This window comes from Coptis chinensis, chromosome 5 (genome assembly GCF_015680905.1).
Source record: "Coptis chinensis isolate HL-2020 chromosome 5, ASM1568090v1, whole genome shotgun sequence".
Classification (NCBI taxonomy): domain Eukaryota; kingdom Viridiplantae; phylum Streptophyta; class Magnoliopsida; order Ranunculales; family Ranunculaceae; genus Coptis; species Coptis chinensis.
The window spans coordinates 71487571-71501376 of record NC_141460.1 but is presented as its reverse complement, the minus strand read 5'-3'; the positions used below and the strand labels follow the sequence as shown (position 1 = coordinate 71501376).

The window sequence follows — 13806 nt, the reverse complement described above, 5'->3', positions numbered from 1 at the left end:
GAGGCCGTGTGGTTGAAGTGTGAATCATTTTTTGCAATCCAAATAAACCACAACCCAAGTCCTAGCCAGCAAACTTGAATATCCCCTTCATGTTGTTTCCTGGCTGTATTAAACATCTGGAACACTCTTTGTTGGAAATCCTATACAGAAGAGTAGTTGACGTCTTCAATCATCGAAATGCAATTGTACCACACCATACAACTTTTGCAAAACTGCACTCGAATAAAACATGAAATGGAGTCTCGGGAGTAATCTCACATAAGATACACTGATCATAGACATGAAAATGAAGAGATACCAAATGATCCATTGTTAGGATGACACCCTGCAAGCATTGCCACAAGAAAAAACTGATTCAAAATAAAGGTAACTTGAGTCTCCACACAAACTTGAACAAAAACTCTGTTCTCCCACCACACTAGTCCCATTATTCACCAATTGTAGACATCCATTATATGCTAAGTTAACATAATAACACCCCGATTTGGTCCACTTCCATTCCAGTTTATCACTATCAGCCGTGTGAAACAAAGGAATGGATGCAATTTTATTAACAAAATCAACAGGCCAAAATTGCCGTAGCAACTCCAAATTCCATGTTTTGTTATCATGGTTAATTAATAAAGTCAGCAATGCGTTCAGATGGAGAGTGCCTCCAGAGAAAAGATCTTCTTATTACATCCATACTATCAATGATCTTTGTTGGTAGCAGTGTGCAAGACATGCATAGTATGAGTTAGTATTATATTGAAGATAGATCTGAATTGACCAAGGTCAATCGACCGGCTTTTGATAGAATTTTCGACTTCCAGCCAACAAGTTTATTTTGGAATCTCTAAAGTAACAGAGCAAAATTTATGAATGTAACCTATGTTAGTAAGATTGGGTATTCCCAAATAGATCGGCATACAACTGGTGGATGACATTCTGAAGATTTCCTGAGAAAGTAAACAAGTCTCCTGTGAAGTTTGGGATGATGAAGAATCTGGGACTTTTCTTTGTTAATTGTTTGGCCAGATAATTAATACTCTGCAATATTCTGTCAACAAATTGTTCAAGAGATATTGCTCCTATAGACTACATTTTCCGAAGACAAAGAGATCGTCTGCATACATAAAATGTGAAACCGCAACACAATGTCTTGCAAGCTTGCAACCATGAATTAAACATTCTCTTTGCATCTTTAGTAAATTTAAATACAAAATCTCCGTGCATAGAATAAAAAGATACAAAGATAAGGGGTCTCCTTATCACAGACCTCTTGTTGGCTTGAAGAAACCATGATTGAGCAGCTCCATTTAAAATAATAGAATACGACACCTTCTCCACACAAAACATGATGCGGTTAATCTAGTCCATAAGAAATCCAAATTTGGTAAGCACAACTTTAAGAAAGGACCATTCAATTTTATCTTATGCTTTTTGCATGTCAATCTTTAAGGTAAAATACTTATCTTTAAGGCAAAATACTTCGATTTCCTATTACCATGACCTCTAGTTTTATGGTAAAACTCATTTGCTAGAAGAGCATTGTCATGGAGACTTCTCTGTGGAAGAAAAGCTGTTTGAAAATGACTGATTATTTTCCTAAGAATAGGTCTTAACCTATTGACAATAATTTTTGAAATTAGTTTAAACACAACATTGGTTAAGCTAATGGGGCGAAAATGTTCAGGGGACGTGGGATGTGAAAATTTTGGGATTAAGGCAATGAAAAAATGGTTTAGCTAAAGTGAAAAGGTTCATTGGGTAAAAAATCTTTGGAGCGCATCACAAACCTGTGGCCTAACAAGGTGCTAGAAATGTTGAAAGAAAATTGCTTGGAAACCGTCTGGCCCAAGAGCCTTGAAAGGATGCATTTGTTGTAAGGCGAATAAGATCTCCTTATTACCAATCGGCTTTGCAAGACTATGATGATCAGCAGTTGATAAGGCCGGTGTTTCAACATTTAGAATCTCATAATGAAGACAAGGTTCAGAGGTAGTCATTAAATCTTCTAAAAATTACGTCAATCTATCACCAATCGGTTTCCTTTCTGTGAGTATAACACCTACATGTAGGTAGGGATGTAAATGGGGCGAATCGGGGGCGGGTTTGCCATCCCCATCCTCGTCCCCGACTTCGATTTTATTCCTCATACCCGCCCCAATCCCCACTTGAGAGTAGTCGGGGATTCCCCATCCCCGCCCTGTATGGGTACTGGGTCCTCATGCCCGCCCCATTCATATTCCCCATTAACCAAATTTGAAACAAAGAAAAAAAATAAAAAGAAACATGACTTGTACACATCGTACTCACCTAACTAACTAATTGTACTAAAAAAATTTAGATCATTTAATAAAAACTAATAAGTTTTCACACTAGTCTAAATAGTAAATCAAATTTGCAAACACAAAAATTCAATAATATCTAAGACTAAGTATTTAACCAATAATATCTTTCATATAGCATGAAGTGGTTTCGGTCTAGTGGTTTGAGGGTTATTTTTCCATATGAGGGGTTTTGTGTTCGACTTGTATACAAGTGAAATTAAATGGGTCGAGGTCGGGAACCCCTTCCCCGTCCCTGCCCCTTCCCCGCTTGAGACCAGTCGAAGATTCCCTGTACCCACCCCCATACCCATTTAGTCCCCCCCATACCCGCCCCATTAGGGCCGGATCCCCATGGAGCCCCGTACCCATGGGTAATATTTACATCCCTACCTGTAGGGTCTCTAATTCAGTGAATGGAAGATTTTTGTCATTGACATTTGACTAAAGCATGAAAAAATTTGGTGTTCAGATCGCCAAACTTATACCAGTCTGAGCATGATTTATGTCCCCAGTGAGTAGCTTGTTGAACAAGTCGTAGATCATTGTATTTCTGAATCAGCACTTGTTCTTCCTCAAACAAATCATCTCCTGGATCGTTGTTAGTAAGGATACAATATTTAATCTGCTCGAGTTTCAATTCTACTGTGTACGTCTCCTTCATTTTAATTGGTATCTAAATGTTCGAAAATGTTCTTATTCCACCATTTTAGATTCTTCTGACATTGCTTTAGCTTGTTGCACAATCTGAAAGAGGGAGAGCACACTACATCGACTTTGAATGCCAACTGAACTTGATATGTACAACTCCTATCTTGTAACAACATAGCTTCAAATCAAAAAGGTCTTGAGAGGTGATTTTGTTCAGTGCAAACTTTGATAACCAGGAACTTATGATCAGAAGTCATTGACATTTGATGGTAAACTTTTGACCTGTATAACATTGTAAACATCCATATTGTAAATGAATTATTTGATGAAGGCGGTGAGTGTTTTATCAAGTTTATTGTAGCCTACACTAGTACAAAAATTGCTTTTTGTCACATTTTTAAAATTATTCTTTTGTCACGCGCAATGTCGAAAACTGTGACAAATACCATTTTCATTTTTCGCTCAAGCACAACTAGTGACCCGAACCACAATTTGTCACTGTTTGTACAGAACATAAATTACTAGTGGTGGTATTTCTCATTTTCTCATCACTGTTACAAGGCTAGTGAAGTCGATCATTTTGCCAAAAAAATAGAAAGTAGGCCGTGAAAATCAGTTTCTTTATCTAAAGTCTAAACTGGCCACTCTCTCACAATTCTCATCTTCTTCATTCAAAACTCAAAACTCAAAAGACAAAGCTTTCTCTTCTCTATCTTCACTTCCACTTTGTTAAAAAAAAACTCTCCTTCTCGATCTCCTGCTATTGCGGGTTCAAATTATCAGTATCTATCAAAGTCGATTGTGATTTGGGCTTTGAATATCAGGGTGGGGCTTCAAACTTCAGTGGTAATTGAACTCATGCTCTTCATCACTAAAAGAGTATTTGTGATTACAATTGAAACGTCATCACAATTGAAACACAATCAGGCTTGTAAACGTCATCACAATTAAAACACAATCTTTTCTCTCGTCGTTCTTTCTGTTCAGCCCATAATAACCTTTTAACACCAAAAGAATTAGCAGATAACTATATAAGGGGCTTTGAAGATAGCGGCGTAGATGAAGGACGAGAAGATGACACCCGTGAAGCAGATGACTTTGTTGCATTAAATGCAACAGTTGCAATAATTACTTCTTCTTGGCAAAGAGATAACTCAAAAGCATCAATTAAAGTGAGAAGACGAAGCCTGCGAACGCTGACACTTATATCAACACGGAGACTAAAGAGAAAAATACTAACTTGATGTGATTCCAACAAATTAGGAACCATGTTAACTAAGCGCTCAAACTCAGCAATAAATTCTCTAACAATACCAGTTTGTGAAAGCTTAGCTAAGGAGCTACACAAATCAATGTTCTTACGCGAACCAAAACGAAAACATAACTCAAGAGATAATTGATGCCAGATCAATATACCTAAAGATTGTTTAATCCGACGATACCATGAAACAACATCACCTTGAAGGTATAAAGACGCCTAGGGAACCATGCGCAGCTGAAACTTTATTAAGATCTTGATATTGTTCAGCTTGAAACAACCACACCTTTCAAGGTCTTTTCCATCAAACTTAGGAAAATCAATACGAAGAGTACGACCTTGAATAACCACTCCATTCTATATTTCATCAGTACCCCGTTGTAAGGGATTATTGTCATGAGCAATAGGCGGTAAAGGTTGGCATTCTACTCGACCCTGCAGTAAGTTTTGTAACGATGAAGTTTGGATAGCTTGAAGAGAAGTATTAGTAGCTTGCGGATTGGTGTCTAGATGTTTGTTTGCATCTTATCCATTCGATTAGTAAACAAATCGACTTTTTCTTCTAGTTCTCTAATTGTCATGAATTTGATTGGAGATCAAAACCACCTTATGATCATTTGATTGGAGATTAATAAACCATCGAAAAGTTCTTAATATTAATAGTTGAATGAATAAAACTTTATTACAGTCAGTCTCCTTATATAGGAGAGGAAAAAACTCTACTTTAACCTACTTGCTAAATTAAAACAAACAAATAGTTTAGAAATAGAGATATTCTAATAGAAAGATATACTAATAGTAAGTCGGGTTCCCAACATTCTTTCATGTTTAATTACTTGATCTCCATGTTTCAACCAACCTTGGGTATGGAATTTGAATTGTAGTCATTTCAATTAACAGCCCAATTCATGTATTTATCACACAAATTAAATCATTTCCCAGGATGAGATTTTTTGGCCATATAAAGAAGAAGATAAATTAGCCGCCATAGGATCGATTTTGAATGCACAAAAGAGAGAACAATATGTTTATTTTTTTTTTTATTTGGTTAAGTTGTAGTCATTGATTTAAGTGCATGAGATCTTGACACGTGTACTTAACTCATTTTTTGGTCTTGACAGAGTCAAAGGGGTTTTTATGTAATTTCAAGTTGGATTAGTGGAAAGAATACTTAAGACATATTTTGCGGCTTAGTTGACTTGGTCCTGCATGCTTCCTGTGAGTGTCGCCCGGGGGGGGGGGGGGTTAAAGTTAATAGCACGGTTCTGTCCATAACCACCCATCATATTTCCATTCTACATTACTGAATGGTCCATGTTATGTAATTAACGATATGCGCCATCCTGTCATGTCGATCGATATTGTCCACAATAAGTTAGTGTGACCAACAATGTCTGGTTTTGACTCCAAATAGCAATTTCGCGGGAGGTCACTTATCCTTGGACAGTGGCAGGGGGCGGATCTATGAGTTAGCTGACCTGGGCTGTAGCCCCCCGACTTTGCTCAAAAAACAATTTTATAGTGGTAACTGTTCATAATTTATACCCCAAAAAAATCTTTTTAAAAAAAAAGCTGTGTGAATTAGTTCCTTATCCCCCTTTGGTGGAGAATCCTACATCCGTCCCTGCTTGGACTATTCCAGTTGAAGTATGCTTAACTGCAGAGTTCCTAAGGAACCTCTAGCCAAACATTCTAGGAAGGGCCTCGCCATTAGGATTTGGTGGGTCAATTACTTAATTATGTCCCCTATCTCAAACAACTTCTTAGGTGCTAAGGATTGGCGCAACCCTCACCCCACGGGCTAGGCGCCTTTCCAAATACCTGACACAACCTCTCCCCAAGGAATTGACGCCTTTTCAGTATGCCCCCATATGATATCACATATTCTCTCCACGTACCTTAGGTTAGAGCCATCCTCGGCTCTGATGCGAGGTCTGTTGTGACTAAGCGAGGTTAGTATGTATCGACGTGATATGAATCATTACAAAATGGTATCACTATATCGACGTGACATGATGGGGAGAATCAAATTTTGTAATGATTCTCCCCATCATGTCACGTGGATACTTGCTTAATCATATTAGATCTCTATTGTAGTATTGTGGGGTTTTGACTCCAAACATCAACTTCCTAGGAGGTTACCCATTCTTGAACTATTTTTGCAGAAGTGCGGAGTTTCCATGGAACTTGCAGCCATACGATTCGGAAAAGGCTTCAACATTTGCGTTTGGTGGATCACTTACTTGTGCCCCATATCTTGAACAACTTCCTAGGTGCTAAAATGCATACCCGGCGCAATCCTCACCCCACAGGCTAGGCGCACGCTTTTCCATATACCCGACGAACCTCTCCATCGTGATAGGCGCCTTTCAATATACCCCCACCCCCACGGAGTATTACATTCCAAACTCAGAAAGTGCATACATGCTCAACTTAGTTTGAGCAATTACACTTTTCAATTTATTTTCTATAGCAAGTCAAGATCTTCTCGACATATCAAGTGCCTGTTAATGTAATATTAAAAAACAAAGCATATTTCACCAAAAAATTTGGATAAAACGAGTCAGAAACCACGGAAGAACTAAGATGGTTCTTTAAGTATATTGTATTTCTTCAAAAAGCAGCTGCCAGAAATGTTCTTTTCTATCTCTTAATTTTTTTTTTCTATATTGAGTGAAGAGGTCTAAAGTTGATAATGTAAAATAATGATAAGCTTCGCCAAACCTGAAGGCTGAGAATTGTAGTTATAGAATAAACATCGCATTAAATGATTCTTCCACACGGATGGACAGGAGGCAGTACTAATCTTCTCTTAGTAGTGGAATGCAGGATCAATTCTCCCTGCACCTACAAGCTAAGAATCTCATTCTCTTCTTTTTACATTCTTATACAAGCTTATTAGCTATTACTGCCACTATACTATTATTACCGTTACTAATGACCGTCTTATAGATCCTCTTTTAGCGTCAAAAGAAAGAGAGATCTCATTTTCTTCTCAACATCCTAGATTATACTACATGCATTTGGATTTTCATCGCTGAACATCGAAGTGATGTTATTACCATCTCCATTGTTACTTCGGCTGTGATAATCTTCACTGTAGTGTTCCATTCTACTGTAATGAGCTTGTCGTGGAGGTGAGCGAACATACTCATATTCGGAGATGTAAGGGGATGGTTTATAGGTGTTGTAGCTGTGAGACGCATAAACAGGTGGCTCAGGTCGGAATACATGACCATTACGATAATTGCCCCAGTATCCATGGCCAGTAGGATGATTGTTCCATTGGCCATTGGATCCGTGATGATAGTCGTTTGGATGGTGATGATGAATTACGTGAATCTCTTCAACATCCTTAGGTCCAGAGGGTTGTGGTGGTTGATTTGCACCAGTATCTGAAGGTGGTGTAGCTTCTGGAGGTGGGTTTTCAGGTGGCGGTGGATCTTTAGGGGGCTCAGTAGGTGGGGCTTCAGCAGGTGCAGACTCTGGAGGAGGATTTTCAGGTGCAGGTGGTGCAACCTCTGGAGCTGGTTCTGTAGGTTGTGTGGGAGAATCGTTTGGTGTTGTGTGGCTGTAAATGGTAGCAATCTTTCTTGTCTTCTTGATAGCTCTGACAATCTTTTCAGGGTCAGCCCAGCCTACCACAGTCAATTTTTGTTGAGGGAAATCGATATAGAGATCATATATACCTGTCCATTGTAATGCACAACATGAGAATGTGCCTTGAAGTAAAATGTTATGGAAGTTAAAAGCGTGACAAACCATTAATCCATGACTAACCATTAATGCCATGCAATGCCCTTTTGATCTTCTGCACGCAGCCATTGCAGTCCATTCTTACCTGTATCTCTGTAACTCGAGGTTTCTGTACCCAGAACACATATATTAGAAGGATCACTAATACAATTAAAATATGCGAATGTGTTATGTGTATCAGTTCTATACGGTCAATGATACTTGGTGCTCATTACAGGTTCGATGCCAGAGAATGGGGAATCGATACTACAGAAATCTTTTATTACATACAATAAAATGCTAATATGTTACTAATATAATATGTAGGAGATATGGGATCAGTACGTACCTCTATTTCTGGAACCATGAGTGATAGAAGAAATGGAGGGAGAATGAAGATAACAAGAGGTGTTTCTGTATGTGATTGGAGGGAGTTAAGAGTGTGAATGAAGAATCAAGAGATGGTATTCATTTTGTACCTGTGAAGGGAATATATGAAAGGTGAAAGGTGTGGGTCATGTAAGGAATCTCATTTTTGTGTGAGTGTGAAAGATTTTTGCTCATTTAGTTTTCATTAGTCTTTATCAGACTGAGAGATAGATAGATAGATAGATAGATAGGTGTATGGAACAGAAATAAGATAGAGGGCGGTGTTTGTTTGGACTAAAGGAATATTAAACAAAGTGAATTTGCTTTGGGATGGATGGCCTTCTATAATTGAGATGTGTGTATATATATGTAAACTGTGAAGTGAGAATATCCATAGCAGGCCAATTTTTTTTTCGAAGTGACAGCATGATAATATAATCCCCTTAGTCAAAAAAAAAATCAAAGTAGCTTTTGGTGAAGGATATCCACTGTCAAAGCATCCTTTGGTTGCACGAAATCTAAATAATTCTAAAAAAAATGTGGCTCTTGTTTCTAATGAAATTAAATAAGAGTAATATTACAAATGTTTCAATGGACGATGCTTTTTTCAGTTTATGTTAATAAGGAATAATGGATACTGGTTGCCTTTACATATGGAAATAGTCTAAAGAACTGATGCAATAAGAGAACTAATGACGACAATTTAATGTGACTCAGATGTTGACTACACGATCCATTGTCGTGGTCTGTTTCGGTCGATTTAGATACCCAGCTTCGCCAATATGGTATGACAACAATCGTGTAAAACAATGAACTCAATTTCAATGATTGGTAACATTGGAGCCGAATTTGTTCACCATCGCTAATGCTGGTAGATTCTACCAGCATCTTAATTGCTCCACGTGTTAACCCACCAGTTGGTTTTTGAATCAATTTAACTATTTTTTTTATTAAGATATTTTATAATTAAAATTTTCCAAAAAGGAAATATCAATAGCTCTGATTTTTATCCCACGAAACCTTAATTTGAACGACCAATGCCTCTGGCTCTCTTTGTCTTCTTCTCCACCAAAGTACATCTTAATAAAAAGAAAAAAAAAAAAAAACCAGACAATTGGGTTTAAGAATTTAATTTCTATACATAAATTGGAGAATGATAATTTCTAAATTGGAGCCGATCCGTCTCGTTTTTCTTTTCCAAGAATGGGCTATTTTTGAAGATGTGCTTCCTCTTTTAATAAGACTGGTTGAATCGAGTAGTACTGTAGGTAAGGAAGGAGAAGGCACACTTTGTGGAGAAGAAGATGGAGGAGGATAGCCCAAACGAATAATGTTTGGTTTAACTTTATTAATTGAATAATTTTAATAAAAAAAATAGTTAAATTGATTAAAAAACACCAACTGTTGGGTTGACACGTGGAGAAATTAAGGTGCTGGTAGCGTTGGTGTTGGTGAACAAAAGGGGGTTTTCGGATCACAATTTTCCTTCTAAAAAAAGTTAATCTTTTGATCGATATACTGCTAAAAAGAGTACTACTATAGAAAAAAGATGGAAACCTAACTAGCTTCTCTTAGAGCATCATCAACGCATTGTTAAAATTGATTTCTAATGTGACAGTTGACAAAAAATTTGGCAATTTTAGTCCCAAACGCACTATCAAAACACTATTTTTATTTTAACAATTGTCAAATCTAAAACCAAATTAGTCAGAAACATAGAAATGACTCGCACGGGACAAATTTTGCCATCTAGTATTTTTTTTTAATAAAAAATTCAAACGGCTCGATTTTGTACCGTTGGAATTAACGGCTATATTTAGTTCCGTTGGAATGGGTCTATATATATTGCATAGTTGCTTAACTAATTTTTTCACCAATTCACATCTTCTTTCTTCATTTATTCTTCACCAAAATCACAAAATGTCTTCACAAAGGTCTAGAGGTAGAGGAAATAGATGTGGTAGAAATAGTGAAAACCAAAGCCAAGAAAATAGCCAACATACCTATGTTCAAGGTCGTTCAAAAAATTTCATAGCCGTAGAAGATGAAATTTTATGTCATAATTGGATTTTTATTTCAGAAGATGCAGTTGTTGAAACGGGACAAAATAGACATATTTTTTTTAAGAAAATTGCTGATGAAATGAACAAGCGTATGAGCCAGCTTGGTCATGTAGAGTAACCACAAACTGGTGGATCGGTTCATCCAACATGCAGTAAGTTTATTTCAAGGTTATTATGATCAAGAATTGAGAGTGAATGCTAGTGGCCGGTACTAATGCGGATGATACAATGTCACGAACTTGTACTATTTTTTCAACTGTTCAAAATGAACAATTTAAATTTGAACATTGTTATTGGATTTTAATTTTAAGTTCAAAATGGAATCACTTCTATCAAGCTAGAAGTGATAGAAGTGATAACAGTTCAAAAAAAGCAGAGAATCACTTCTAGTAGTGATGTTAGTGGTGTCATCAGTGGTGGATCAACTGCTAACAATATTGGAATAGCCAATATTTCATTAGATGAAGAAAGTCAATCATCGAGGGAAGTGCCTGGATCAGAAAAACGGCCAAAGGGAAGAAAGTTTAAGGAAAGAGATGATGATGAAGTTGCGCACCAAATAGCACAAACTCTAGAGGAGGTCAGAGACAATCAACTTACAACTGCAAAATATTTGCAAGAACAAACAGAGCTAAAACAATAAATGTTCCTCTCAATGAAAAAAGAAAAAGAAGACGAAATATTGAGGCTTGAAGTACAGAAAGAACAAGATATCATGATGCTTGATCTATCGTAAGTGGGTTAAACAAGAACAAGGTATTCCTGCTGCTCCTTCTATTCCTCATTATCTAACCTCTTCCACTCCATACATTACAACCCCTCCTAGTCTATAAATTCAAACTCATCCTTCTCAACAGTTTGGGTCTTTTTCTTCTTTTGGATCAACAAACAGTGTTAGTCAGTCTCGTGGTAGGCGAGCCCGATCTCCTAATCCATTTCTGAGGGATGAAAATGAAGAATATGAAGATGATGATTTTTAGTTATAACGTTTTTAATTTCAAGTATGTTGTAACATTTTTAATTTTAAGTATGTTGTAAAAATTTTAATTTCAAGTATGTTGTAACGTTTTTAATTTCAAGTATGTGCAAATCTTATTCAACAAATCACAATCTTATTTAAACAAAACAAACTTGATGAAAGTACAGTTAATAGAAAATACAGAAAACACACTTAAAAAACACAGTTAACAAACTTAAACAAACTTATTAGTTGTTCCTTTGGTTGTGGCGTACACCATAACGTGCCCAATGATGTTCAATCAGATCATTTTTCAATTGTTGATTAGTAGCTCCACAACGAATACTTAATGTTCTTGTTACCATGTTTTGCACAAACAGATGGTCATTACTCTGCATCTCAACTTCATGCCGCAACCGTTCATCTGAAGGTGGTTTTCACTTTGGAAGTTGTACATTACGTTCATTCTCAACAATTATGTTGTGAAGTATAATACATGTCTTCATTATACAAGATAGAGCTCCTCTGTCCCACTGGCAAGCAGGCCTGCTAACAATTGCAAATCTAGCCTGTAAAACACCAAAACCACATTCCACATATTTACGAGCTGCTTATTGCGCTTTTGCAAAGTTAATATATATGGGAGTAGCAGGAGATGAGATTGTTTGAATCAGTGTAGCCCATGGTCGATATATTCCATTAGCAAAATAGTAACCTTATTAACTTGATAAACACAAGCTGGAGCTGTTCCTTTGACTAAATTATCTAACACATTAAGATCATTACACGATCCACCCATTCCAAAGTATGCATGCCAAAACCATAACTCCTGGACTACAACTGCTTCCAAAATCACAGTCGCTTTTCTAGCATGGCCCAAATGAGTTTCATGCTACGCAGTTGGACAATTTTTCCATACCCAATGCATACAGTCTAAACTACCTAACATATCTAGCCAACCGCGTTCTTCACATACTGCAAGCAAGCGTGTTACATTTTCTTCCGTTGGGCTTCTCAGGTACTGCTCTTCAAAACAATTGACAACTGCATTGCAGAAATAATGAAGTGATTCTTAGGCCGTACTTTCAGCAAGTTTTATCCAGTGATCCATTGAATCAGTTGGACAATCATAAACAAGTATTTGTATTGCAGCTGTCATCTTCACCAAACCCGAAATCCCAGGCAAACTAAGAGCATCACAAGGAGGCTTAAAATATGGATCAAAATTAGTGACAACTTCCAATATACGGTTAAAAAGTGGTCTTCTCATACGAAACCTACGACAAAACTTACCTACTTTATAATTTGGTATAGCAGCAAAATAATCAGCCACCAACCGTTCATGCGCACCAACACGATCGCGGTTAGTGTATTCTCTACCATCAACATATCCACCCCATATTGGTACAGATAAAACGTTGAAAGCTGGAATCATTGACGCCACTACAACTGCATCACTTTGCAATTGTTGAACGATTGCGGCAGTTTCATCATCGTCGTCGAAAATCAGTTCACTTACTCTTTCGCACCAATTGCTATTATGACTACTATAACTCATGACAAAATAATTGAAAGTTTATGACTGATGAAAGGAGATGAAGAAATGAAAAAATATATGGATGCTTCACCTGTGATTGATCTGATAGAGTAGAAAATGGAGGGAAACGATGGGTGCGAAAATGGTTTGGCGCCACAGAAATGGAGGGAAATGATGGACAAAACAACTTTTGCCGTTTATTAAAAACTTTTTGTTTGGACAAGACAACTTTTGCCAGCGAAATCAAAACAAGAAATTTAGAAATTTTGCGTAGGTGCTTGACTGGTTTTTAACAATTTTGATTCATAAAAAATGGTGAGGTGTCACAACAAAATTTAGAAATGCATTGATGATGCTGTTACACAAATTAGAAATGGCGTTAAGTCCGCTAAATGAATTTGTGATGGTTGTATCGACTAATCGACATGGGGTTAATGAACTCTAGAATACATTGAGAAACATACCAAAAGAGCTCTAGTCCAATTTGAAAAGTAGAATTCCTTCTCAATACACTTGATCGATAGGTACTTGAGCAAATAAGATTCTAACTTTAGGATATAAGGCTAGCTTGTTTAGTTTGTTCACTTTGTTGTCTGGTTCGGAGAATGGCACTGGTCAATTAATAAGCTACTTAACCAAATAGTTTCAAACCCAATTAGGAATATTAATGGGTACCGTCTATTTGAACCTAAGCCTAACTGGCCGGGATTAGACTGTTTAGTGTTAACACTCTTTCTTCGACCAATATATTGGATACGTACAGATGATTGTATAGCTTTATAGAACAAATGAGCAGGAAATGCTTCGTTCACGAAGCTTTTGTTTCTCACTCATTCATGCATCATGTATGTTCTGTGAGCTTGCTAGCTTCTATTGCCTCTGAGAATATTTTATGTTTGTTGGTCTTCTAAATATCAAAACAAAGT

General features: G+C 37.0%; 1 protein-coding gene across 1 annotated transcript; it reads right to left on the bottom strand.

Annotated features, from left to right (window-relative positions):
- Positions 1 to 6962: 6962 nt before the first annotated feature.
- Positions 6963 to 8725, bottom strand: LOC147498715 (uncharacterized). The gene is made up of 3 exons (XM_086560630.1): positions 8303 to 8725; positions 7999 to 8083; positions 6963 to 7907 (listed from the first exon to the last, which is right to left on the bottom strand). The coding sequence occupies exons 1-3, from the start codon at positions 8318 to 8320 to the stop codon at positions 7222 to 7224; spliced, it is 789 nt and encodes a 262-aa protein (XP_086416756.1). The 5' UTR covers positions 8321 to 8725; the 3' UTR covers positions 6963 to 7221.
- Positions 8726 to 13806: the final 5081 nt, after the last annotated feature.